The following is a 26,538-nucleotide window of genomic DNA, read 5'->3' on the forward strand; positions in this document are numbered from 1 at the left end:
TTTATCCTTGGAACGTGCCCTTAAAGTTGTTAGCTGGATGACCCTTTAATATTTTTTATTTTTCTTTTTCTTTTTCGCATTAGAAAACAGGTAGAACACATATGTTTCGTCAAAAAATATTTGCTACTGTTTCGACCACCCTAAGAATATATATATATATATATATATATATAATAATTAATAATTAAGTTAACTGACTGACTGACCACCATTTTTCTTTCTTTTCTCTCTCTCTCTCTCCTCTGCAACTATTTCATCTTCACAAGCTTCCAAACAAAGAGAATTAATGGAAAGTGAGATTTGCAAGGTTTATTCTCCTTGTTCTCCTCGGATATGTTCACGATGAAACAGAACATAAAAACCCTTATCTGGTTAATGGGTGTTTCTCTCTCTATTGATTTTTTAATTTTAGCACATGCCTATGGCAACAACTACTTTAGATCTCTATTTCCAATATAACTGCTCTTTCTCTGCAACTGCAACCCTTTCAATCTATGGCTATCTTTGAGAAGATCATCAACAACCTCATCAATCATCTCCATCTCCATCGGTTTATGCGGTTCGGGTCTCTAGGTTCTCGGATATGACCATGGTTCCTGCTCAAACCCTCTCTAAACAGAAACAGCAACAGCAACAGCAAAATCATCCTTTTTACGGCGGTTATGGTGGTTGTGGCGGCGGCGGTTATTCGGACAGCAGCTTTGGTCTTATGAGCCGATTAGAAGAAGGTTATGACTATTGTATTAGTGAAGCTTGCTTAGGATCTGATCTAGTGCCTAGTAATCCTCCCATGGCTGAAGATGAATCGAGAACTAATAGCCTTAATGAACCTGCTCTTTCCAACTCCAAAGATAATATTCAACAACAAAGAGATGAAGGGTGGCTCCAATTAAGCATAGGCGGTCACACAACAAGCCATGAAAGCAAACATCACCAAGTGGATCCAACGACTACAAGGGTAGGATTGATGGAGCTTGATCTATTACCAGGTAGCAGCACTTCACAGCAAGGGAGGCCGTTTAGCGCTCCTATTTTCCATGTTCCTGCTGATGAGTTTAGAGCTTCTACGAGACCACTGATGAGCATTGCAGGAGGCAGCAGTAGCTATACTACGACTTCTTTATTCTTTCAACACCAACCAGGAACCAGCACGTATCCTCCTTACCGCCATCAAGAGATTAACTGGGCATTTAGGCCTATGGCTCAAAATATAGCAACTATGGCTTCTTCTCAATCCTCTTCTTCTCCTCTTATGCCAATGGGGTCCTATTTGTCGCGTCCCTTTCAAGTCCATAGTGGAATAGATGTTGCTGGACCAAGTTCCGACTTTAGAATCATTGATCCTCCAAGAAGTCCCCATTCTGGCATTTGGTTTACACTCCAAGCGTCTCAAATCCAGTAAGTGCAAACAAGAAAACAAATTCAAAGATTAGCCCCACCATTTTCTTTCTTTTATTTACCTTTTTTTCCCTTAAAAAAAATCTCATCACTATTGCTGTTTAGTAATGTGTTGCGGTTGGTTTGTGAATGCAGAAACCAAGAACCGTTGTTGCCTCAAATATCCAAGAGCTACCTGAGAATCAAGTAATTAAAACCTTCATCCTCTTTTTCTTCTTCCTCTTTTCTTTGGGTCCAGTTTAAACAAAGTTTTTGTCATTTTAAAATCCTTAGGGATGGGAGGATGACAGTTCGGTTATTAATGAAGTATCTGGTTAACAAGCTGAAACTGGATAGCGAATCAGAGGTATTTATAACTATAACTGCATCTCTTTAGCTCCCTTATTCTATTCCAATGTGCAGTGGAGGATCGATGCATGGTACTATATATAACTATGGTTTGTGATGTTTGCATCTGTGTGTAGTTTAATTTTTGGCAAGAAACGCAGGCAGAAGATCACTAGAAGGTAGTAATTAAAAGAATGAAAATTTAATTAGACGTATACGGACACAGTTGGTGTTAGAGAAATGACAGAAACAGCAGAACTAATTGCGTTTCTCTAGTGGCATTTTATTTTTGTCTGATAATATAAATTTTTAGGTGGCTAGTATATTTCTAGGTAGCCATCTTCTTCCTTTTGTATCATTAGCTTTTCAGGCCATAATTCGATTCTTGAAAAGATGGTCTTAGGAACTGAACTGTTTGTCTAATCAAGGCAATGAGTCTTCTAAAATGGTCATATTACTTGATGTTTAGTTAGTTATTTATAGATTTTTATATTGATGAGAGTAAAGGGTGTAGGGTTCTTAAGAATGTAATGTAGAAAACTACCTACCACCCTCTTTCCCATTATCCCCCCTAAATAAATACAACAAACAATATATATCATCCTTTCTTCGTATGGGTCTTAATGATTTGAGAAATTTTTACACTGTATATCGATTCGTAAATTAGCTAAAATTATAATAAATCATATATTTAAATACATGTTATTAGTTAACTTCACATAATAGAAATTTCCTACTGCTTTAGACTGTTTATACGTTTGATTCTTCTTTATAAATAAATCACAAACTCATAGAATAAATGCATATAGAGATTGAAATCCTCGTGTAGAAACCTAAAAATTGCTAGGATTAATTATACATTATGAAGCCTTTAGGCTATTACTTACTGGTCTAACATTAATAAAAAAAATTTAATCAAGATTTTAAATTCTGATAATTATTTTTTAAAAATATTAATTGCATTATAAATTGGTTGGATGAAAACAAGAAGGTAGGGATGGAAGTGAGAAGTTTTGTTGGTATATTAGACGTGATCGAGGAAGGGTCTAGATTATCTCTAAGTACATTAATTGATCATACATTGTCTTGACGTATTATTTGTAAGCAAGTATATAAAGATTAATATTATTATTGTAACTAAATTAGTAAGAAAATTTAAGAGGGGTTGGTCGATTATCTCTGAGACAAAATAATTAAATATATAGAAACTCATGCTTTCCAATAAAAGTGCAAGGAAGAGATTGGGTTTGGTGAGGAACAAGTAGTGCATTATTATTAATGTTTGAGAAGAGTAAGACGCATGTTCTGATTCTGACATACATGCTGAATGTTTTTATCTCATTAGGGCATAAGCTTTTGTTTATGTATTAAAAGGGTCCATTCTCCTATGAGGAAACCTTTCATTAGTTAATTAATTGGAGACTGAACAAACAGTCGTTCGTTAACCTAAGTTTAAGATGTAATCATTTCCTATACTCTATACTCAGTACAAATTCAGAGTACCCAATAAGAGTTTAAATTTTGGTATACAAATTTAGTGGTTATAAGAGGGAATGTTGGTGTACACAATGATAATAATATATAGCTAGGTGCTTTATGTAAAGCTATATAATTAATCTTTGTATGAGATTCACATCATTTTGTAGAATGCTTCTCATGCACACTTCATCATCAACTATTATCTTATTTTGTTATTATTACTGGAAATAACTAAAGTTTCTTCTATAATTATTGCTTATTATATACTTTAATGTGATAGGCAATGAGCATTATAATTAAACCTACGATACTCCAAACATATATAATTCATGTATAAGTCTACTCACGTGTTGGAGGAAACTAAACAAATCAAGAGCAGCGAAGAAATCATTGTAAATATAATATAATTTGCAAGTATATTTATGTGTTATGGTCGAAGGTTGTCTAAAATATAGTAAATATAAGAACAAACAACAAGTAAATGGCAGATAAATTGTTGTCTTCTGCTTCTGGTTGTGGTGCATATAGGGACGTCTCTTACTCTTAGGAATGAAGAAAAAGCCATGATATATCACTTGTCTTCTACGGCTATAGCAATGCGTAGAGATGTTTGTAGGGCAACCGACAAAAGAAAATAAGGGCAGAAAACAAGAGGAGAAACTTATCAGTATCCATCGGATACTCATATTTATTAATATATAAGACATGGTCTTTATTTGAATTTTACATACCGACACGATGATCCATCTCTAATATTTTGTTTTATATAAAGTAGATAATAGTTTTTTCTTGCACTTCATGGCATGGCATGAAGTAAGGGAAAGAGAGAGGTATATGCAACAGCCAAGAAGTTCTCTCTGTTTCTCTTTCCTTTTTCGTTTTGATGTGATAAAATATATTTATACTCATTGGTCAACTTGGATAGAATTAAATATTGCGATGTCTAAACATTCTTCCTTGTGAACATAATGAATGTGAGATTCATTCCTCTTTATTATTGTGTATTAAAATATAGATAGTTTGAAAAGTATTTTTGTTTCATAATTCTGAAAATAAGCTCTCTAAACTTAATCCACATGCCATGCAAGTCATTTTTGTTTATATATTTTAAAAAATAATCAAACAACATTTACTACTACTCTTATGGGATTTTTTCAATAATAATATATTTTTAATTAGGATGCATTGACTTTAAGATAGGTGTATACAATCTAAGAAAAAGAAGTTGAACTAGGATGATGATGTTGTGTTGGATTAGTTGCACTCACTTTTTTTTTTTTTTTTTTAAAGTATGAAAAGGGGTTTTTGATAAATGATAGTTGGAGGAAAGAATCAAAGAAATGATATCGTAGGGCCAAGAAGATCACACGTGGATTGTGTCATAATCCAAGACATCTCTGTTGCGTTATGACGTCTCCCCTTTCGTCACGCTTTCGCCTCCTTCCCTTCAGCTCAGCCTAGCCTAGCCTAGCCTAGCCTTGGGAGCTTGAAAAAAGGCCAAATCTCTATGATCGATGAGAACAAATCTCTAAATCAAAATTCCCAATTTTACGTCCTAGGAAAGCAATGCATTAATTCCACAACCCAATCATTCCTTCTTCTTCATAATCATTAATTAAACCCACAATATTGCTTTTCTTTTCTTTTTGTTGGGTTTTGTTGTGCATGCAAAATAAATTAAAATAATAATTTCCTTTAAAAACTCTATAGACATGTTTATTCTTGGAGGAATATATATTATTATTATTTTAATGGAATCCAGTGTGAGAAAAAGTAACGTGGAGAATTTGAATTCAAAACCTAAGAATTAATGTAAGATATTCATTTTGGAGAAAATGGGAATATAAAATGTGAAGAGCTAGGCTAGGGGTATTACAAAAATATAGTGAGAGTCTACGAGGTGATGATTTTGGCTTAGGAGCAAAGTCTGGTTGGGTCCCGTAATGATTGAATTCCGGGCCTTTCGAACAGGAATTAATAATGTGTATAAAAAACAACAAATCAATCCCTTGGAGTAAAAAACCAACTATTTTATGGGTGAAGTGAAAGTTATACACATACATACGTAAGCTTGTGACGATGCATGACCTCAAAAAGCAAAATCTGTATCTTATTCTTGACATGATTTATACCTCATATGCACTACTATGATATATGTAGATGTTTATATCAAAGCCCCCACATGCCAATATTTTTCTGCACCTTTCCTTACTTCTAACTCAAATTTACTTATTAAATACCTAAAAATAATATTACCCAGCAGAGGCTAGGGCTGATGAGAGTGATATCGATAGTTGGAACATTGGATAAAACTAATTAAATAAAGATGGTCAACGCCTTGTTTAATAATTATTTCCATATTTATTATTAAAAAATAAAATCTATTTTTTTTAATATCTAATTACTTAGATATTTATTGGCTGTTCATTTTAACTTTTTTTTTTTAAAGTAAATTATTGCATTTGATATATAAGTATTTGGAAAATAATGTGTAACGAGAGAAAAATATTGGGAAAAGCAGGTAGAAATAAGATGTAGAGGGCAACAGCTTCAACCATACTTGACAATGCAGCATGTAAGAGACAGCATATGGAGCCAAAGCCCAAGAGATGAACAACTCACTTTGCTTCCACACTCCTCAACCGCTGATCATGTCATGGTCCTCCACTATTCTAGGACTCCTCTTCATAACTCTTCATCATAACTCCCATTCTTTCTCATTTCTCTCTTCACTTGTATCATTGTTAAGTTATCAAAAACCCTTTTTTTCTTTTTTATTTATTGTTTCTTCCAATGGGCTCTGTTTTTTTTTTTTTTTTTTAATTTTAATTTCTTTATTCACTTCTCTAATTGGAGAAAATAGTTTGGAGAACCCCAAAATGATATGTATACGATGTTTTTCTTTTTGGGGGGTAAATAACATAACTCAAAATGTACCCAAACTATATCCCCATCTTCATATTTAATTATAATCGTTTCTGATTAGTTAGGGAAAAGTTACTCTCTTTTTCTTTTTCCTTCTATTTCTCAAAATTTTCTTCCTTACTCTTTTGCACTAATACATATAACTGAGCTTCAACTTTATAAGCTTGTAAAGGGACAAATTTGGCCACGCCACAGCCATCATGACATGATGTATGTATGTCTTCAATAGGAACAAACAAAAGTGGGATAATTTTGTTTTTTTCTAAAACAATAGTGAAACAAAAATCATTCTACTAAGTAGTGCAATTGAAAGCAGCCATGATTCATGGATAGGGCTTACAGATTTAATAAAGAATTCTCATCCTTTTATTGGGCTAGGTGTGAAAATAAATTACAAGTGGAATTAATACAAAAAACAACCATATTTATGGAGTAACTATTACAAGCTGGACATTTACATCTTTACTACATTCTGTCTCAATCCCTAGAATTTCAACGGATCAGCAAGCTAAGAACCTCTACACTTTAAAAGTATACATCCCCAATTTGCTCTGTGCCTGACAAATGTCCAAACTTTCTACAGAACATCCAATTATAAAGTTCAGTTTTTAATGGTTCACATGCCTGAGAGATGACCACAGAGATTAGGTTTGAAAACCTGAAGAAATACAAAACTTTGTGCATGCACACGTAATACTAAGAGAAGTGAGTGTGTCCCTGATACTCCTCAGGAAAAAGATTATAGCATACACCAAATTATTTTCCATCAATAGCACTCTGTAAAAGCAAACTTGAAGGCCTTCCATGCCAGCTAAGCCATAATCCGTATCAGCGCCTGTGAAAATGTTGTCTATTTCACACATAGAAGCAAGCCAATATTAGCTTTCCAATTCAATTGCTTCCTTTAATTTAACTGCCACAAGTTAGTGAAACGAGGGACTCTACAAACACATGCTATACAAAGAAAATATGGATAAAGAATTCCATAGACTTCCATTAATTATTATATCTAACATAATTATTTATGTATATGATACAATTAATTGCAAAATAAGGAAACAGAAACAAAACTTGACTGCACTACAGACAAGTTAAACAAAACATTCCATAGCCAAAACCTTAACAGCTTTTGAGCAAAACAAGAAATATTTACGAAAAGAATTGTTACCACAAATGTAATACAAAACTGTACATCACAGTTTAATGCCTGATCCACATCACATATTCAAAATTTGAAGTTTGAACTTGCCAAAAATAATAAATATATTAATTTTATCAAAGTACAATTTCAATGACTTGTTCCGGGAGAGGGCAAGTTTATGATGTGAATATGTGCTTTCTTTGTAGCAATGCGTGGCCCAATATTTGCCAAAGCAATTTCTCAACCTTTCCTAAACCATAGAGGAGTTGAACCATGGTTCTCACAGTCTTAATAGCTGAACATGATGCACTTGAGAATACAAAGATTAGCGTTACATGATAAAGTAAACCAACTTAAACGATACCATGGAAGCACTTAGTGTCATCCGACAGCATCCATAGATGCCTACTTCTCCATTGCTTTAGACAGGATGAATAACAGATACAACGATTCATCAACTCCATAATATCATATTTCCCAATAAAACAAGGGACAAGGAAGCTTAAGACTCTGAATGAAAGAGGGAGTCGTAATAGCTATGAAATTAACATTTTATTCACATGTAATCATTACTTTATAGAGCAAAATAGTGAAGAACTGAATGCATGGAACAATAAACAATTGATTTACGCTAAAATAGAACCAAGCTAAACAGGACCTTTTCCTTTCAGGCAACAACTGGAGAAAGTAGTCCATCATTGTGAACGGAGGAGAAAGACGTGACGACAGTGGCACACCTCTCAAGTCACAGAACAATATAGAGGTTCACACTTTTCAAACGGGTAAGGGGTTTTGCATCTGCATGCACAGTTTCGAGTGATCAAAGGCATAAAGAAGAGGTAGAAAGAGACAAAGAACGGCAGAAAAGAAGAGAGGAAAGTAGTTTAAAGAAGAAATATGGATAGCAAGTTGAGCTTAGGTATTAAAGCTGCTCTGTCTCTGAAATCTCTGAATCACTCTATAAGTAGCAGTGCACCTGTATCACAAGTAATGGGGCATATCTACCACGCATGCTTGTGCTTAACTTTATGACCCAACTAAGGCCCTTTGTTACAAACTTGCTAAGTAGTTGGCATATGAAGAACACCACCAATTCCAGTAAAAGAACTAACCGAGGATAACAATGAACTTGTAAGCAAGAGTCAATATCCGTAATATGGAAGCTAATAACGAGCAACTGATCACCTACACTATCAGAGCTAACATTGAGCATTAGGAATTATAACACTAAATCTTCGAATTTAAAGAGATTGCATGAGGGATAGATTTGGTTTCATTTCAAAGGTACAGCACTCAGGGAAGGAACACGAAGATGAATGTGCATATCATCCAACAAATCAACTTCCTATCTCCATTAATTAATTTTCCATTAAATCCATCTTAATTAATCAGGCAATTGCAATAGTCTAACACCCATATGAAAATGCAGGTGAAGTACCAAACTTTCAAGACCCCATAATGAAAGTTATAAAACTATATTGCCATTATTAGTTAGAAAGATCACAGTTCGTCCATAAACGGTCCCCACCGCCCCCTCTTCTCTTCTCCTTTTTTATGAGCAAAAAAGTTACACATTTTATAACAAAAATGAAAATATGTGAAAAGAAAAAACTCACGAGAACCCCTTTCGAAGCTTCTGAATTGCAGAGTACAGTTTCCTCCTGGAACCCACAGCGTTAATACCCATATCTTTAAGATCCTCCAAGGTTAGTAGTGGCAATACCTCATCATCCACTTCGTGTACCTCGAAAACAGAAGCATATCGGCTCAATCCCAATTCAATTAGCCAAGTCCTCACTCCTTCGCTCGTACTGCAATTTCGGTCCCTCGAATCTGATTCCGGGAGATTTTCCATTTCCATTGCATCGTTTTCTCTACCCTCTGAAACCCTATGCCGACCCGTGCCCGTTCTCCTATGCCCGTGCCACATATCAAGCGCAAAGTTATCCATAGAATCAACCGGGCTCTGCTCCTTTAACGGACTATCCAAATCCTGATCAAACTCCCTAAACCCTTCATCCCCATCTTCTCGGCTATCTCCCTCAGCTCCTCCTTCCTCAACCTTGGATGTCCAATTCGATCTCATTCTCCTCGTCGTCGCTCTCTTTGCTTTCTTACGGTGCCCGAACTCAAGATTCAGTTCACCGTTCTGAGCATCTCCCTCTGGTTCTTGGATTTCATAGCTCTCACTGCCGTTTACTAGGTTGGTTAAAGACCGAGCCTTGACGGACTTGAAGGAGTCTTTAGGAAGACGCCAGGTGTGCTTGGTGCGGCGCACGTGCGTGTCATAGGAGAAAGAGGTCGGTTGTTCCCCGATCTCGCCGAGACGGACGCTGGGCCGGCGTTGCCGTTTTGGTGCCGGAGGTGATTGTGGGGCTGGGCCAGCGTTCTCGGTCTCTAAAGGCGATACAGCTGTTGTAGTTGCAGTGGCAGGCTTGGTGGAGATAGTAATGCTGGGGGATTCGGGTGGCTGTAACCCGGCGGCCATGACGGTGTGAGGAGAGTGAGTAAGAGTGAATAATGGAGCGGGCGCAGGATAAGGCCTCCTGGTCCTGGACAGGGACGATATGCTGGTGGTAGGATGCGACGTGTATGGCTTTTGGACCGTTGAATGAAGCTCAAAGTTTCAATGTCGTTTTTAATGAAAATCGAAAGGCGGGGGTTTACTGACGGTATTGTGATGGGATAGTTTAGGCCGCAATTCTGAAGCCCACGAATTTCTCACGTTTACACAAAAAAATAAAAAATATTAAATTTGAATTTGTTGTACTCTTTTTTTTTTTAATAAAACTTTGTCTTACTTTTATTTTATATAAATTTTAATATATATTTAATTTGACAATAATTATTTCCACTCTTTAAATGATTTAATAAGTATAATTATAATTTTCATATGGATTTAAATTTATACCGAATGCAACCTAAATAAGTTCTATTTATATAAACTGGTTGTTTTCTCATCTACTATTTTTTTTTCCTCCTAATTTTAACTAAAGCTTTTTGCTTCTTGTATATACATCGAAAGAAAAAAAAAAACATATGTATTAATTATTAAATGAAAAAATGCTTTATAATTTATCCTCTCTCATTCACGGCCTCCATTTTGAAGCATCATTGCTCTTTCACGTCCTATCTACCATCTCCATCTTGGAAAAGAAAACCTCCCTCTCTTCCTCACTTGTGCAATCTATCCACAAAATCAACTAACTAGTTGCTGCAGACACTGCTACTTTGATTTTAAATTTTGTCTTAAACTCAAGACCCTTAAACATAGATTTAACGACACCATTACTAAAGTAATACAAGTCTTAATAGTACAAAGTAGTTTTGGTTGTACAAGAGTTGTCTGAAAATACAAACTTGACAAATATGCATGAGTCATTGTCCTCCTGCGTAACATGAATGGGTCAAATATTATTCATTTCTCAGGCTAGGGTTTTCTCTCCTTAAGTCATTTATCTGCACCTCAAATCAACGCTAGTGAGAAAGTGCTAATAAAGTCCACACCTTTCTTATATGAATATACAACTGACTTTATAAATTAAATAAATAAAAAGAAAAATCAAGAGTCATTAGGGCATGTAATCTAGTAGTATATTGTTACAGGAAAACGCATAATATATACGTTGTATACATGTAAAAAAGGAAGTCAATTGTTGGTATAGTAATTGGCTTTGAAACTATAAATATTTTTATGTACCTCAGCATCTCAATACTTAAATGTTGTAATTAAGTAGTTGATGAGCGGTGGCATTATTTGTCTCTTGATCAAGAAACGTCGAATATTGAGGTGTTGCCTCAACAAAAGATGAGAGGTGGTGCTGGTTGATGCTCCATTCTTGAAGTTGTGAGCTAAGATCCTGAATTTGTTTTCAAATTCAAAAGGAAATTAAATCATTTATGAGTAAAAAAGCACGAAGACGGTTAATAATTTTTCATACACGTGAATAGGAGAAGTTTTAATTATTAGCACTAGAACTGCAAGGCTGTGAGTGTCCGTACGTTGCTTCTCCCCCTTCTTGCTCTCACATGAACGAAACCTGTCAAAGGCTGTTTTCTGGCACTAAAAGACTTAATTTTTTTTTTCCTCTGCCATGATGATTTGTTCGAGTCGTTGCAGCTTTTTGTTTTCTATTTCTGATCCCTAGTAATTAAAAAACCAAGGAAAAAAGAAAAACAATATTGTATTTAGCCGTACCGATTCATGCAAGAATTGTACTAATGTACTTTAGGTTAGTGATCCATGATAAGATCATATTAAAATTGAGTCCCATCTCAAGCTGAATATGCCAAAAATAACTACTTAACTAATGCACCTTCAAGGTGTCTATGTGGGTTATCAATGGAGCAACTTGAACCCCACTGCTCTCATGAGGATCAACTATAAAGGAGGGAGAAGTTGAATGTTGATGGAGAATAACAGGAGAATCTTGAGTGTAAGTGGTAGGGACTTGTTGGTTGCGTGCAAAATGACTAATTTCAAGCAGATTAGGAGACAAGCTGTTGGCTTTCTGTGGCTGGAGAAAATGGTGACGAGCAAAATCAGGATGAGAAAAGGCTGCCATTTCAATTTTCAAGGAACTGGAAATGATGAGAAGCTAATGCTGGTGATTTATTTGGGCGACCTGTCATCGACCGTTAAACACGTTAGTGATGTCCCATCGTTTCAATTTGTTTGAATTTCAAGCATGCACTTGTCTAATCATTGATGCCTGAAATATTATTCAACTTCTAGTCTATATGATGCTTTGGTTCCCATAGATTTTCTTTTATTACAATTATGTAATGGGAGGTAGCATCGAGAATTATGATAAATGATCAAATCAAATCAATTTGATTTTCCAAATATTAGTAAATATTGAAAGCCGATCCTCATGCTACGTCGTTTAGATTAGGAATTTGGCTCTCTGCTTGTCTCGGAGACTGGTGCCTTACGCTGTACGCAATTGTCATTTTTCACCTTTCTTCTTCTTTGACCTTGATCATTCTTTTATTAAATTATGAATTTGAAATAGAATTATTTTACATAATAAAAGTTTTTTACAGTGAGCGTTGTATCTTGCTCATCTTATATTATATCCCACGTGCCTCTCAAATCTCTTCATCCAATCAAAATAAAATAAATAAATACATATATAAAAAAATTTTACTTATTCTATAAAATTAAACAATTACTATCAATTTAAAATTTTAAATTGTTAATAAAAATATAACTCTAATTATTTATAATATAGCAGACCAAGTGTGAGAGATCTTAGCAATATATTAACTTGTGCATCTTCCATTCTTTTTTTTTTTTCTTAACCTATATTTCAAATAAATGTTATACAATATTATTTATTTGACATAATGCAATATTAATGATCTCTTTTGCTATTAGACTTTAAAACTACTATATTAATAATGTTTGTGTGGCTTTAGACAGTATATTATTATATAGTGAATATGAGTAACGTGATAAAGAAAGGAAATGAACATATGATCACCGAATTATATAAGGTTTCTCTATCTTTACTTTGCGTATATATTCGATCAGTCTCTGCATATTTTTCTTTTTTAAATAGTTGAATTATATATTAAGATAAGGATAATGTTTATAAAAATCTCAAATTATATATTTTTATAGTTATGTCCTTACGAGTATTCTGAATTCTCGTTATAATCTCTAAATAAAAGATACTTTCGATTAGCTATAATTTCTTTTTTGAATAAAACTAGATTTTATAGAATTATATTAAATATTTAATGTTATATTTTGTGACTCGCTAAAAATCAATCTCAATTTTTATGAAATACAAGATGATTTAAACGTTTTTTTTTATTTTTTTTTTCTAGCAGCATGTGAAATACAATATTTTTAAAATTGTCCTTTTTGTCTATATTCTAATAAAAATTAATGGAGAATTTTATTTTTAACTAAAAAACTCTTTAATTAATAAAAAAAACTCTAATTATAATAATATTTAAACTTTAAAGAGAAGATATAGAGATAAAAAAAAAAAAAGACTTACTTTTTTTTCTTTTGTATTGTAATTAAATCTGCAGCATTCAGTTTAGAGCTAGTAACATAAATACAAATGGATAGGACAACTCTATTTAGGAATTTTTTTGTTAATTTTAAAATTTTCTATATTGAACTTATTTTTTGTATTAGTTTTTAATGAGATTGTATATAAACGGATGGTAAAATGATAAAGTTATTATTAATATAGGGTATTTTTATAAAAAAAAATATAAATTTTAAAATTTTTATAACTATTTTCCCTTAATAAAAATATATTTAATTATTTAATTTTTATTTTAACACTTTATATTATGCATTAAATAATCTATCATTCATTTTAATTATTATAATATTTATAAGAGTAATAAAAGTCTTGAAAGGATAAAAAAATCTTAATTTTAAAGATTTTTTATAATATTATAAATGATTGCAAAAATATGCTAAAGTAGGAAAATTGAAAATGCATATTACCATTACATATATAAAAAACAACACTCACGACTTATTATTATTATTAATGGTGATGATGATACATGCTATTCATGTTTCTGTAAATATAAGTGCAATGAATTTAGTTCAAACCAATTATTTTTAGAGTTCAAAAGAAATTTGTTGTCTTTTTTCCTTTTATACGGATCCTGCTTTTTTAGTGGTCTAGAATTTTCAAACAGATGCATGAGTTGTAAAGATGGTTTTAATATTATAACATAACTAACCAATTTTAATATTGAAATTTAAAATTGGGAGGGGGGATTCACCCAATATTATAACTTTATTTTCATACTTTATTTCAATATAAAATTTTCTAAGATAGATTGTTTAGTAGAGCTCAGTGGGAGGGTTCTTATGTTACGTCATAAAACCAAAAGTTTTTAAGTGTTTGATCTTATTGAGAATGGAAGTTGGAAAGAATATATGATTTGGAATATCTTTAATGATAGAGATGTAGAAGAAATTTTATCGATCATGCTCGCTGAATTAAAGATCTAAAATAAAATATATTGAAAGTTTAAATTAAACGAAATTTATTTAATAAAAAGTGTTTATTACGGTTTGAGAGGCATCGTTACTCACATGGATATTATTACTCTACAATTATAATAAAAATTTTAAAAATGTAAAATTTTTTATTAATATAACAAGTAGTTAAGTCTTTTTTTGTTTAAAAACTTTTCGTTGTCGTCGGTATATAAATATAAGTTCAAACTGTTTTATTTATCACAGTAGAGAAGAAATTTTATTCCACTTGTTTTTTGCATTGTTCCTTTGCAAGAACAGTGTGGATACAAACTACAATCGGGTGGCAATTTCCAGGGGTTACAAATTTGTTGGAGTGGTTTGTTAATGTTTTTCAAATAGCCAATAAATACATTGCTGAGGAGATTATGGTCCATATGGACAACAAGGTATAAAGCAGTTTGGAACCACAAATTCATGTTGCATCCATCTGTTGTTCATCTAGCGAATATTGGTCCAGCAACAGTCTTTAGTAGCAGACGATTTGATCGCATTTGGTCAAGACCATTGTCGAGCTGGTTAAACTTAATGTAGATGCCTAGCCAAAGCAATAGAGCTATGTAGGAGTAGGTGTAGTATACCTTGATGAATTCGTGTCTGCCAAAACATGACATATCCCTGGTTCCATAAAATGTTCAATTAGGTGAAATTGAGAAACTAGAATCATGTTATTGTTAAATGAGGTGGTGCTGTAAATTTAGAGTCTTATTTGAATGAGTTCTCTTTTAGTCTTTTGTTTAATGATCTTAAAATTTTATTAAGTTAATTAAACAACTGTAAATGCCGTTTTATTTATCGATTTGTAAATACTATTGCTATATTCCGATGCAACTCTCCTAATATTATTCAATTTCTGATGATGGAATAAACATAAATTAGTGGAAAAAAGAAGGTGGAGGGAGAAGGGGTGGTGAGTTATATTAAGTGCTATTTTAATCAAATGGATTTATTTTATTTTTTTTAGGTTGTAGATTGTCTTATCTGGCTTATTTTAAAAATTAACATAAAAATTAAATAGTTCCCAAAACTTTATATTAAAAAATGAAAAATGTATGAATTATTTTATCTCATTGGTATTTAAATATCATGTGTTTTACAAGACTTTATTGTTTCATTTTTTGGATTATTTTCTCCCATTAATTAATTCTTGTTTTCTTCCTTGGTAATGTAAATTTTATCCTTAAATTCCATTTATTTCTTTTAATAAATTTATAAATTTATTTATAAAGATGTTATACTAAAATTATCAAAGGCTTTTTTCAGTATATTAGTAATTTGAATAACTATCCGTTGGGGGTTATTTAATAATTATTAACTGGTTCACTAGATATTTACTGTTAGTAATGAGTTATTTATATAGTAATTTAAAATTGAAGTATTCAGTACAAAATAATCACTATTCCAAGAGTCAAACACTACTATAAAAAAAATAATCACTAAATAATATCTAATAAAAACTAATATTTTGATTTAGACTAACACTGTTTAATGGTTGTGTTTGATGTTTAGGTTTAATCAAAAATAATATTTTTATTATTTATTTTTTAATTTTATAGTAGTATTTGATAATTTAATTAGTGATTATTAAAATAATTACTTTAGGTTAGCAATCACTTATTATATTTTTTTAATACTTGTTTTAATAAATTTATAAATTTATTTATATTTTTATAATTATTTTATATTTAACAGTTAATCTAATATTTATTTTATACCGATCACTCATATTTTATACACTATCACTCATATTTTAAATACTATAAACGGTAAACTATTAGCCATGAATAGACAATAAAAAAAGTTAATAATTAATTAAATTACTAATATTAAATAAAGTATTAACTCAAATACTAAATATTACGATTAAATAAAATAAAAAATTAAAAAATGATATAAAAAGATAAAATTATTTTATTATTAGCAGTAAACTATTTTTCATTTATTAATTTTTGTGAGTGTTCAAATGAAAAAAAATATTTTTATAAAAAAAATATTTTTCATAAAATAAATAAAATTTAAAGTTTATTTGGTAGCTGATTGTGAGCCGATAATTGATTATATATATGAGGTGATTGTTAAATTATATAAGGTGGTTGTTAAATTATGTAAAATGATCAGGCATACATTAATTTATTATTTTAATATGGTAAATATAAAAATATTAATTTATTATATACATAATTTTTTATTATGTTTGAATGAATAATATAATTATTTTAATTATTATTTATAATATATTTAATTTATTATTATGTCTTATAAATTTAAATAATTTATTTATATAAAAAATTAATTTAAAATATTATAATTAATAAATTTTAAAAGATAGTATAATTTAAATAAAAAATAAAGTTAAAATCTTTGTTATTTAATGAAAAAAAAAAAGAATTTATTAAAAAATACTGTTAATAAATTTTATATCAATTAAATATCAGCTGATTATTTAAATATTTATCAATTATTAACTACATTCAACTGCTAAACCAACACCTAAGTTATTTTTTAAGAATATAAATGGTAAGTTTCCAGCAATGCAATATTGCATACAGTTCTTCACAAAATTATTAAAAGCAATTACTTAATAATTTTATATCAATTAAAATCAAATATTGAAAATGATATACATAATTAACCAAATTAAAAAAATAATTGTAGAAAATGTATTATCACTTTTACTTTTATAATTCTTAATTACGATAGAGATATTTCTTTTTTATTTGAAATTAAGAAATGTGGATCAAGTCTTGGATTTGAATATTCGTTTGTTTGGGTGATGGAAAAAGGGGTTCAACTAAGAGGATGTGGAGTCTGAGGACCAAACCCAACCCATTCCCAATGGCTAGTTGTCATCAAACAACACGATTTTCGCTTTTCCGGATCGATGACGTGTACGGCCCAGATTCAAACTCTACCAAATACTAGATTCGCATCCACATCGCCTCCCTTATTATAAACTCCTCCTCCGCATTGGTCTCGACTTCCGTCGTCATTTCCATCGACTCAAGTTATTTATATTTCATCTCATCAGAGAAGCAAAAAGAGAAAAAAGAAAAAAACCTCCATCTCCAAGCAATTCTAAGTTCGATCTGAATCTCTGTAACGCAGATCTGAGATTCAAAATTTCGTACATGATTTGGTCAATAGTTATAATTTATCGGTTGTTAATATCAGATCTTACAGAAAAAGGAGGTGAAAAAAAAACCCTAATTTAATCCGGTAAAGTGGGGCGTTGTGTTGAAGCAGATAGATTTTTTTTTTTGTATAATTATAGTTTTGGGGATCCAATTGGTCTGAGAGTAGGTATATTAACGGAGAAACCTGGATTCAATGGGTAAAGATGATGAGAATTTGAAGGCAGAGGATGTTGAAGAGGGTGAAATTTCCGATACAGCGTCAGTGGAAGAGATCAGCGAGGAAGATTTTAAAAAGCAGGATGTTAATGTTGCACAAGAATCGAAACCCAAAGATGGTAGGATTTGGACGATGAGAGATCTATACAAGTATCAGATGGGAGGAAGATACGTCTCCGGCTTGTATAATCTTGCTTGGGCACAGGCAGTACAGAATAAGCCTCTAAATGAGCTGTTTGTTGAAGTTGAACCCGATGAGAAATCCAAGCGATCGCCGCCGCCGTCGTTTGTTCCGTCTATAAATAGCATTTGTAACAGCAGCAAAGAAGACGAGAAGAATAAAGTTGATAAAGTTGTGATTGATGATAGCGGCGATGAGATGGATGATAAGATTGTGGATGTTGAGAAAGAGGAAGGTGAATTGGAGGAGGGTGAGATTGATTTGGATTCAGAACCAGGTGAGAAAGCTGCTGGGGAAGGTAAAGAAACGATGTCGAATAGTGATGAAATGAGTGTTGATGGCTTGCAGATTGAGTCCAAGGAGATGAATTTGGAGGAGAAAATTAAATCAATTCAGGAAGCTCTGGAGAGAGTGACTGTGATTGAAGCACAAAAGTAAGTGATTTGTAGGCTGATGTTTTAATTATTGGGTGATAATTTGAGAGTGGAATAAAGATGCACATGTTGAACTTCATTAACTTTGGTTTATTTGTTGTTAGATCATTTAGCACAACTTGTTCAAAATTGCGCAACACATTGGAGAGCTTGCGGAATGTGGTTCCAGAATTTAATATTCCCACAAAAGATTATCTTATGCAATTGGCATTGACTGCTGTTAGAGCTGTTAACTCGGTGAGGCACTTATCTCTTATTCAAGTTTTTTGCATTCTTCTATAAGAATTCACTGATTTTAATAATTTGAGCAAGGGCATTAATGTAGTTTCTTTGAACTAATTGAAATGCTTGCTGTTGCCATTTCCAGGTGTTTTGTTCCATGAACCATAAATTAAGGGAACAAAATAAGGACCACTTTTCAAGGTGTCAACCTTAGTTACGCTCATTACTTTCATTTGTGAAATTTTTTACATCAAAAGATAACTTGGCAATTCCTTTGCTCTGTACAGTTGGCTTTCCCTTGTAAATAGCTATGTCCCACCTCTTTTCTCCCCTGAGCAGGTCAAAGAGGTATGTGTAACAATAACCCTAGGATTTGCTTCCTTCTGTGGTATACTGTCATTTGGTAGGATTCTTTTGTCGTTGAATAAGCTTGAAAATTGCATTGGTTTTCACAGATTGAGGTCATGGTTTGCTCTCTAGATTCTCCTGGTGTTCTGATGAGTTCAATATCTGGTGAAAAAGAGAAAGAGACACTGATTCATAGCGAGGTGAATAAGGACAATGATGTCTCAGCTAAAAGTTCAGTGCATAATTTGATTACTGCAAATAAGTTTCCGTTGTTTGCGGAGTCTTATGTTAATAATAAGCCAAACATATCATTAGAAGCTCCAAAAACAGGAGTGTCTGCTTTTAAGAGTAGAACAGTTTTGGCCCCGTTGTTAGACCTCCACAAGGATCATGATGCAGACAGCCTTCCATCTCCGACAAGGGAAGCACCACCACCATTACCTGTACAAAGACTATTAACACCTAAGGTGGTGAATGACACTGAAGATTCTAGAATGCATCCATATGAAACTGATGCACTTAAAGCTGTTTCTAGCTACCAGCAAAAATTTAGCCATAGTTCATTTGCAGTGAATGACAGGCTTCCAAGCCCAACACCTTCGGAGGAATCTGGTGCTGCAGATGGTGATGTAGATGGGGAAGTTTCTAGTTCATTGACTGTTGGTCGATTTAGACTTGCTAATCCGCCAATTTTCAGTCAAACAATTCCTTCTGCTGGTCTTCCTCGCACTGAGAGTTCTAGTATGCAGGGAGTTATCCCTCCTAAAAGTGCTGGATCAGCAGGTTCTGGACCTGCTTTAACTGTGAAAGCCCCTGCAAAGAGCAGGGACCCTAGGCTTCGATTTGTTAATTCTGATGCCAATTTTTCAGATCAAAACCAGCATGCCCTGTCAATGATGAATCATGCACTTAAAATGGAACCTGCTTTAGGAACAAGAAACTTAAAAAAGCAGAAATCTGTAGATGATATTATTCAAGATGGTCCTTCATTAAAAAAGCAAAGGAACACATTGGAGAATTCTGGAGTTATAAGGGATGTGAAAGCCATGGTTGGAAGTGGCGGTTGGTTGGAGGAGACTGACATAGTTGGACCTCAAACTGTGAATAGCAATCAGTTGGCAGAGAATGTGGAATCTGATTCCAGGAGAATAGATAATGGAGTAGCTTGTCCTAGTACAGTTAGTGGAATATCTAGTGTAAATGTTAGTAGAAATGAGCAGTTACAAGTTACGGGAACTGGTGTTGTTGCTGGAGCTGAAACGGCAGCTGTGATGGGTAGTAGTGCAACATCTCTGCCAGATCTGTTGAAAAATATTGCAGTGAATCCAACAATGTTGATAAATATACTCAAAATGGGACAACAACAGAGATTAGCAATAGAAGGACAGCAGAAGCCTGTTGATCCTGCTAAAAGTACAACACATCCAACAAACACAAATTCAATTCTGGGAGCTCTTCCTATGGTGAACATTGATCCTCCACAATCCACGGGGATTTTGCCAAGACCAGCAGGGACAATTCAGGTACCTCAATTGGTCGCCGTGGTGAATCCCTAGGTTTATTCTATTTGTTGAGGATCCAGAATTATGATTATGTGAAGTGTGCACCTCCTATGAGAACGTTTTGTATTATACTATGAACCGTTGATTAGAACTGTTTGTCATATATGTTTATGCTGTTGGACTGTCTGCTTGAACCTGAAACAAAGGGATTTCTATAGTTATACATTTTACATGTTTTGCCTGAGAATATCGTTTTAATTCCAACGCTTTATATAATTATCCTTGGGCATTTTTCCCTTCGCATACACAGATATTTAAAGTATATTAAGGCATAGTATGCTGTATCTGATATTAAATGTTTAAAATATTGATAATGCCTGTTTTTAAGCATCTGATGTTTTGCATGTTTAAACAACACATTGCAGGATGAGATGGTTAAAATTCGAATGAAACCACGAGATCCTCGCCGTGTTCTCCATAATAATACACTCCAGAGGAATGGGAGCTTGGGGTCTGAACAGTTCAAAACAAACATGACATCTACATCAACTAACCAGGGTACTAAGGACTGTCAGAATGTCCAAAAGCAAGAGGTGCAAGTGGAGATGAAACCGCCTATACAATCTCTTGTCCCACCAGATATTTCCTTGCCATTTACCAAGAGTTTGAAAAATATTGCTGATATTGTGTCTGTTTCCAATGCATCAACAACTCAATCTCCTGCTTCTCAGAATGTTGCATCTCAACCTGTGCGATCTATAATGTTAAATTCTGACAAGCCAACTGGAATTGGTTCAGCACCAGGTGTAGCACCAGTAGGTCCCTATTCCCAGAACGGATGGGGAGATGTTGAGCATCTCTTTGAAGGATATAATGACCAGCAAAAAGCTGCTATACAGAGAGAGAGGGCAAGAAGGATAGATGAACAAAAGAAAATGTTTGCTGCAAACAAGCTCTGCCTTGTGTTGGATCTGGATCATACACTTCTTAACTCTGCCAAGGCAATTTCTCACTGTCGTATAGATACATTTTCTTCCTTATTTTTAGGCTAATATTTGAGGAATAAGTTGATGTTCACTATTTTTTAGAGTAACATTTGAGGAAAAGAGTTGATGTTTGTTAATTTAGGATGACTCTTGTTTATCTTTTGTTCAGTTTGTTGAAGTTGACCCTGTGCATGATGAGATATTGCGGAAGAAGGAAGAACAAGATCGTGAAAAACCACAAAGACATCTATTCCGCTTTCCACATATGGGAATGTGGACAAAATTGCGCCCTGGGATATGGAATTTCTTGGAAAAGGTAGTTTCAGTCTGGAAGCTTCTTTCAGATCAAATGCTCTTTAACCCTTGAGTTGTATGCAAAACATTCTAATGCACTCTCTTTCTGCTTTTTAGGCTAGTAAACTGTATGAGCTGCATCTTTACACAATGGGGAACAAATTGTATGCCACAGAAATGGCCAAAGTTCTAGATCCAACGGGGTTGTTGTTCAATGGGCGAGTTATTTCCAGGGGCGATGATGGAGATCCTTTTGATGGTGACGAGAGGGTTCCCAAGAGTAAGGATCTTGAGGGGGTCTTGGGTATGGAGTCAGCTGTTGTCATTATCGATGATTCTGTGAGAGTCTGGCCACATAACAAGTTGAACTTGATTGTTGTGGAAAGGTTAGCACTAAGACAACCACTTCATTCTTTAATGCTCTTTTTTTGTTTTATTTCACTATCCCTATCTTTATATACGCATTCTATATGCGTGGCAGGTATATTTATTTTCCTTGTAGTAGACGTCAATTTGGGCTTCCAGGTCCTTCTCTTCTTGAGATTGACCATGATGAGAGACCAGAAGATGGAACTTTGGCATGCTCTTTGGCGGTGAGGCAAAAGTTCCCCATCCCCTGTGATTTTCTTATAATTAATTTAACTTAGTGTAACTTTTCAACCCCTTATATAACTTGTTTTTGGCCTTAAACAGGTTATTGAGAGAATACATCAAAACTTTTTTACTCACCTCTCCTTAGATGAAGCAGATGTTAGAAATATCCTTGCATCATTGCAGAGGAAGATTTTGGCTGGCTGTCGGATAGTATTTAGCAGGGTCTTTCCTGTTGGTGAAGCCAACCCCCATCTACATCCGCTGTGGCAGACAGCTGAACAGTTTGGTGCTGTCTGCACAAACCAGATAGATGAACAGGTTACTCATGTAGTTGCCAATTCGCTTGGAACAGATAAGGTAGTTTCTGGTTTTTCTTTGCGCTCTTTCTCTCTGGCATACACAGGCACACCCCTCGCTCTTTCTTTATGGTGGATAGAATTTGAATGGGCTTTCAAATTGTTTAAGAAATAAAACCTCTCAGGACTAGTAAGGATGTTATCAAGTTATTGTAGGAAGTGAGCAAGTGTGTTGGCTGTGATGCTTTCTTTTCTTTTGTTCCTTATTCTACATTTATTCTGTTTTTCTACCTTTCATTGTTTACACTCTTTTCTTCTTATTATGATTTTTAAATACTGGGAGGGGTTTCATAATCTTAATGCTGTTGGTGAAAATTGACAAGTAAATCATTCAGCAACATTTTAAATTTTATTTTAGGTTGGTGTGTGATATCATTTGTTTTGAACAGGTGAATTGGGCTTTATCCACGGGACGATATGTTGTCTATCCTGGGTGGTGAGTCTCTTTCCTATTTGTTTATTTTGCACTTTTATGGAGGGCGTTTCTTTTTCCCCCCTTGATATCTTGTAGCGAATGCAGGGTGGAAGCTTCAGCTTTGCTATATCGGAGAGCAAATGAGCAAGATTTTGCCATTAAACCATAAAATTCACCCTAACCGTTATGGCAAAAATTAAGACCCGATAAATTTTAACATCAAGTTCTAGCTAAAGTAGGAGATGAGTCTTGTTGTGATGGGCGATTGGGGGTGGAGCAGAGATTGGTCGGAGTAATTTGGAATTTTTTATTCATTATAACCTCCCATTATTACTGATGGGTTCGCCTTCCATTTGATTTTGATCTACCAATGTGCTGAAGGGTCGGAAGGAGATTTTTAGTGAAGGACTTGATGCATATATGGATTACAGGAGGCCCGAAAGTATCCAAAATTGGATTCTGGGGATTCTGGGTAGGTCATGGAGGGAAAAACGAAGCAAAGGAGAATGGTTGACCTCGGTGTCTGTGGGGGCAGGCCCAGCAGAAATGGAAGTTCACCGAGTTTTGTACTTACGGGAGGTGTTGGTGGCTACAATGGACATTGTTAAATGTAAATTTGGGAGATCCACAGGTGAATTAAACAATGAGAACAAGAAACAGCTAAAATTGTGAGAACTTGAGTCAGACATACAGTTGTAGAAGTGGGATGCGGATAATGACAGGAAAGAAGAAAAGGCGTGAGAATGATAACTCGGTTAGTGTAGGGAAAGGAGATTTTTTCCAAGTCAAGAAAGCATTAAATTTAAGGTGGAACTTTGTCAGTGAGAAGTAATTGTCAATGAGGTCGTGGGTTGGTCGTATTAATTTTTCCCCCTATTGCTTAGCATCAGTTACATGGCCATTCATCCATTTTGCTTTTGCACTCTCTTTATCCTTCAAATTGCCATATGATTTTTCAAAAAAAAAAAAAAGGGAAAAAAGGATTCTTGAGTTCAATCTTCTTGTATTGCAAATGGTTCTAGTTGGTGGATATTATTTGAACAAAGAACAGAAAAGCAGTAGTACGAAAGATTAACTACATTAATCTAAAATTGACCTAAATATACTACCACTCTGGCAAAGACAGATGGAAGATTCTCAGTCTCGAATATTAATGCCTTCCTGCAAAAAAAAATTATTAATGCGTTGTCAATTGGGTGAATTCTTCAAGGATTTGCCTTGCCACCCAATATCGACAGGTTGACTAATTTCTACGTCATAAACCAGTCAGCTGAACTGTTAAAGAGGACCACGGATCGTTGACTTGACAGTGGAACTATGATCGGGTGGATTCACGTGCTTGTAACCTCGTGTGTATCGTCAGCTTTCGTTCTGTCCTTTCATCTGTTTCTATCCATTCCCTGATTATCACTGAAAGAATATACTAGTAGCTAAGACGGATTACCATGGTCAAGCTATGGTGTTAGATTTTTGCGAAACTTGAAAGCGTAAATAATAATAATTATAATAATAATAAATAAATAAATAAAATACAAGAATGGTTTGAATTTGCATTTTTACCTGCCCATTTTCCTGGGGGTTGGTGAAGGTGTTGTGTTAAACGAGATACTTAAAAAAAAATGACATTGATCCAATAAATTAATTATCTATTCTTTTGTTTCATAATTTTTAATTATTTTAAAATTAACATTTAATTTTTTATATGATAATAATATATAAATTAATTATTATAATTTTATTTTTAAAATATTTCTTAATATTTAATAAAATTTAATATTTTTTAAAAAAGTATAATTTATAGGTGAATAGAAAAATTATATTTTTTAATACATATAAAAAAATAAAATAAAAAAAATTATATGACGAAAAGATTATATATTATAGAAAAAAAATGAATATGATTGAGACTTGAAATTTGTACTACTGCATTATCAATGGATTAAAATAATGCCCGGTAAATTGAAAAATATTATTGGTTTGGATAATTTATAATGAATTTGGACCAAAAGAAATGGGCAGATCGACAAGGTTCAGATTCAAAATTTAAATATAGAGGAGAATCAATAAAATCCTCCGGCAATTAGAGGAATTAAATTAGTTATGAGTCTCCTTTAATGATATCCCATATATCGTTATATTTAAATAAGCAGCAGAAGTTTCAAATTTGAAATTCATGTATATTCATAGTAATAAAGAGGAATAAAATCTACAGGATAGCAATATCTGAGATTTCCAAAAAAAAAAATCGAGGGATGATTTGCTAACGTTGGTATCAGTGAGTTGAAATGCAAAGAAAAGGGGGTCCCCTGGTTTGAGTGCAAAAGAGTTCAACACAAGGTTGGTGTCCTCCAAGTTTAACAATCGTTTTCAAGTTCCACTCCCATCTCATTTTTGTAGGTTTGGTTTGATCATTCTTTTCATTTCAGACATTGCATGCATTATCCTTTCCTACCATATAATTCAGATTTTCATGGAGGACGATAAACATGACTTCTCTTCTTCCTTTTCATGGTGGTCAGGCACCCATAATCGACCCCTTCAATCTCCATGGCTTCAAGCCACTCTTTCAGGTTTATCTCTCTCTATCTTCTCTATGAATCTGAATAAAGGATCACTTGTTAGTCAAATCTGGTTCAACAACAGAACATGAGAACTTTACTAATTGTGGCATTATGCAGATTTGGATGAGAAGATTCAATCGATGGTAAATCTTATACAAGATGATGGAGATTCGTTTGTGGAGAGGGCTGAGAGGTTTTATAAGAGAAGACCTGAGCTCTTGAAGATCGTGCAGGATATGTATAACTCATATCTTCGCTTGGCTGAAAAATATGACCAGCTGAGATCTGCAGAATCCATTCCTGCTTCCTATTTCAGACCATCACCTTCTTCTTCTTCTACACTGAAGCTCCTACGAAATACCAATAAAGAAAATACTTCCCAATCCCAGCCAGTTCATAAAGAAGGTTCTGATCCTGAAACTCAAGCCTCCAGCTTCGAGCAGTATTCCTTTCATGAACCAGTTTCATATAAACAATGCAAGACGGAAGAAGATAAAAATGGAAGTAATTTGAACGAAGGTGGGCTGAACCAGATTATAACTGGTGGTGATAGCGAAGAGAATGAGAAAATATGGAACCAAACGAGGCAAAAGTTGTCAAAACTTATCGAGGATAACTTGAAGGAGCAGAATGAGCTGATAAGGAGAAACGAAGAGAAGAGAGAAGTGATTAAACAACTTGGTGCTCAAATCATCAGGTTAATGGAAGAGAACAGGGCATTGAAGAGTTGTCTTCCAGGTTATAAGATGGATATGAGACGAAGCGAATCTCGTGCCTCCAAGCTAAAGGGTCTTAATTGCATCGGCAAGTTTCAGAGCTAATCTGGTCTTCACCTGCTTTGGACATGGTTTCTATTATTTTATTTTCTTTGATTACAATTGGTTTTGTCACCCACGTAAGAAAGTGGAGTTCTTCCCTGGGAACTGGAAAGTTCTCGCCTTCTGAACAACAAGAAGCTATTGTTGTTTCCTGTTTGTTGTCAAATACTGTTTGTCAATGAAGGG

General features: G+C 33.7%; 4 protein-coding genes across 5 annotated transcripts; 3 read left to right on the forward strand and 1 right to left on the reverse strand.

Moving 5' to 3' along the window:
* The first annotated feature begins 207 nt into the window (after positions 1-207).
* Positions 208-9,221, forward strand: LOC110621972. 2 transcript variants are annotated; one of them, XM_021766292.2, is made up of 4 exons: positions 208-1,398; positions 1,534-1,584; positions 1,672-1,744; positions 7,942-9,221. In XM_021766292.2, the coding sequence occupies exons 1-4, from the start codon at positions 584-586 to the stop codon at positions 7,972-7,974; spliced, it is 972 nt and encodes a 323-aa protein (XP_021621984.1). In that variant the 5' UTR covers positions 208-583; the 3' UTR covers positions 7,975-9,221. The 2 variants fall into 2 exon arrangements, with proteins under 2 accessions (XP_021621984.1, XP_021621983.1); XM_021766291.2 differs by lacking the exon at positions 7,942-9,221 and adding an exon at positions 5,726-6,825.
* On the reverse strand, positions 5,997-9,890 carry LOC110621973 (ankyrin repeat and SAM domain-containing protein 3). The gene is made up of 2 exons (XM_021766293.2): positions 8,887-9,890; positions 5,997-6,979 (listed from the first exon to the last, which is right to left on the reverse strand). The coding sequence occupies exons 1-2, from the start codon at positions 9,756-9,758 to the stop codon at positions 6,958-6,960; spliced, it is 894 nt and encodes a 297-aa protein (XP_021621985.1). The 5' UTR covers positions 9,759-9,890; the 3' UTR covers positions 5,997-6,957.
* Positions 9,891-17,250: 7,360 nt separating this feature from the next.
* LOC110622473 (RNA polymerase II C-terminal domain phosphatase-like 3) lies at positions 17,251-24,193 on the forward strand. The gene is made up of 12 exons (XM_021766973.2): positions 17,251-18,256; positions 18,361-18,493; positions 18,624-18,679; positions 18,766-18,826; positions 18,934-20,349; positions 20,754-21,329; positions 21,484-21,630; positions 21,726-21,994; positions 22,090-22,201; positions 22,302-22,559; positions 22,948-22,994; positions 23,079-24,193. The coding sequence occupies exons 1-12, from the start codon at positions 17,619-17,621 to the stop codon at positions 23,140-23,142; spliced, it is 3,777 nt and encodes a 1,258-aa protein (XP_021622665.1). The 5' UTR covers positions 17,251-17,618; the 3' UTR covers positions 23,143-24,193.
* A 999-nt stretch (positions 24,194-25,192) lies between these two features.
* On the forward strand, positions 25,193-26,518 carry LOC110623763 (protein NETWORKED 3A). The gene is made up of 2 exons (XM_021768783.2): positions 25,193-25,543; positions 25,652-26,518. Exons 1-2 carry the CDS (start codon positions 25,444-25,446, stop codon positions 26,353-26,355), a joined length of 804 nt encoding a protein of 267 aa, XP_021624475.1. The 5' UTR covers positions 25,193-25,443; the 3' UTR covers positions 26,356-26,518.
* The last annotated feature ends 20 nt before the right edge of the window (positions 26,519-26,538 follow it).

This window comes from Manihot esculenta, chromosome 9 (assembly GCF_001659605.2).
Source record: "Manihot esculenta cultivar AM560-2 chromosome 9, M.esculenta_v8, whole genome shotgun sequence".
Classification (NCBI taxonomy): domain Eukaryota; kingdom Viridiplantae; phylum Streptophyta; class Magnoliopsida; order Malpighiales; family Euphorbiaceae; genus Manihot; species Manihot esculenta.

Bases quoted from the DNA above. Each gene is read 5' to 3' on its own strand.
- LOC110621973 (XM_021766293.2), bottom strand. From the start codon at position 9,758: ATGGCCGCCGGGTTACAGCCACCCGAATCCCCCAGCATTACTATCTCC. The intron at 6,980-8,886 runs GTGAGTTTTTTC...TGTGTGAAATAG, and splicing joins AAGCTTCGAAAGGGGTTCTC to ACAACATTTTCACAGGCGCT.
- LOC110621972 (XM_021766291.2), top strand. From the start codon at position 584: ATGACCATGGTTCCTGCTCAAACCCTCTCTAAACAGAAACAGCAACAG. The intron at 1,399-1,533 runs GTAAGTGCAAAC...TTGTGAATGCAG, and splicing joins CTCCAAGCGTCTCAAATCCA to AAACCAAGAACCGTTGTTGC. The intron at 1,745-5,725 runs GTATTTATAACT...TGGGAAAAGCAG, and splicing joins AACTGGATAGCGAATCAGAG to GTAGAAATAAGATGTAGAGG.
- LOC110623763 (XM_021768783.2), top strand. From the start codon at position 25,444: ATGGAGGACGATAAACATGACTTCTCTTCTTCCTTTTCATGGTGGTCA. The intron at 25,544-25,651 runs GTTTATCTCTCT...GGCATTATGCAG, and splicing joins GCTTCAAGCCACTCTTTCAG to ATTTGGATGAGAAGATTCAA.
- LOC110622473 (XM_021766973.2), top strand. From the start codon at position 17,619: ATGGGTAAAGATGATGAGAATTTGAAGGCAGAGGATGTTGAAGAGGGT. The intron at 18,827-18,933 runs GTATGTGTAACA...TGGTTTTCACAG, and splicing joins CCCCTGAGCAGGTCAAAGAG to ATTGAGGTCATGGTTTGCTC. The intron at 21,631-21,725 runs GTAGTTTCAGTC...TCTGCTTTTTAG, and splicing joins TATGGAATTTCTTGGAAAAG to GCTAGTAAACTGTATGAGCT.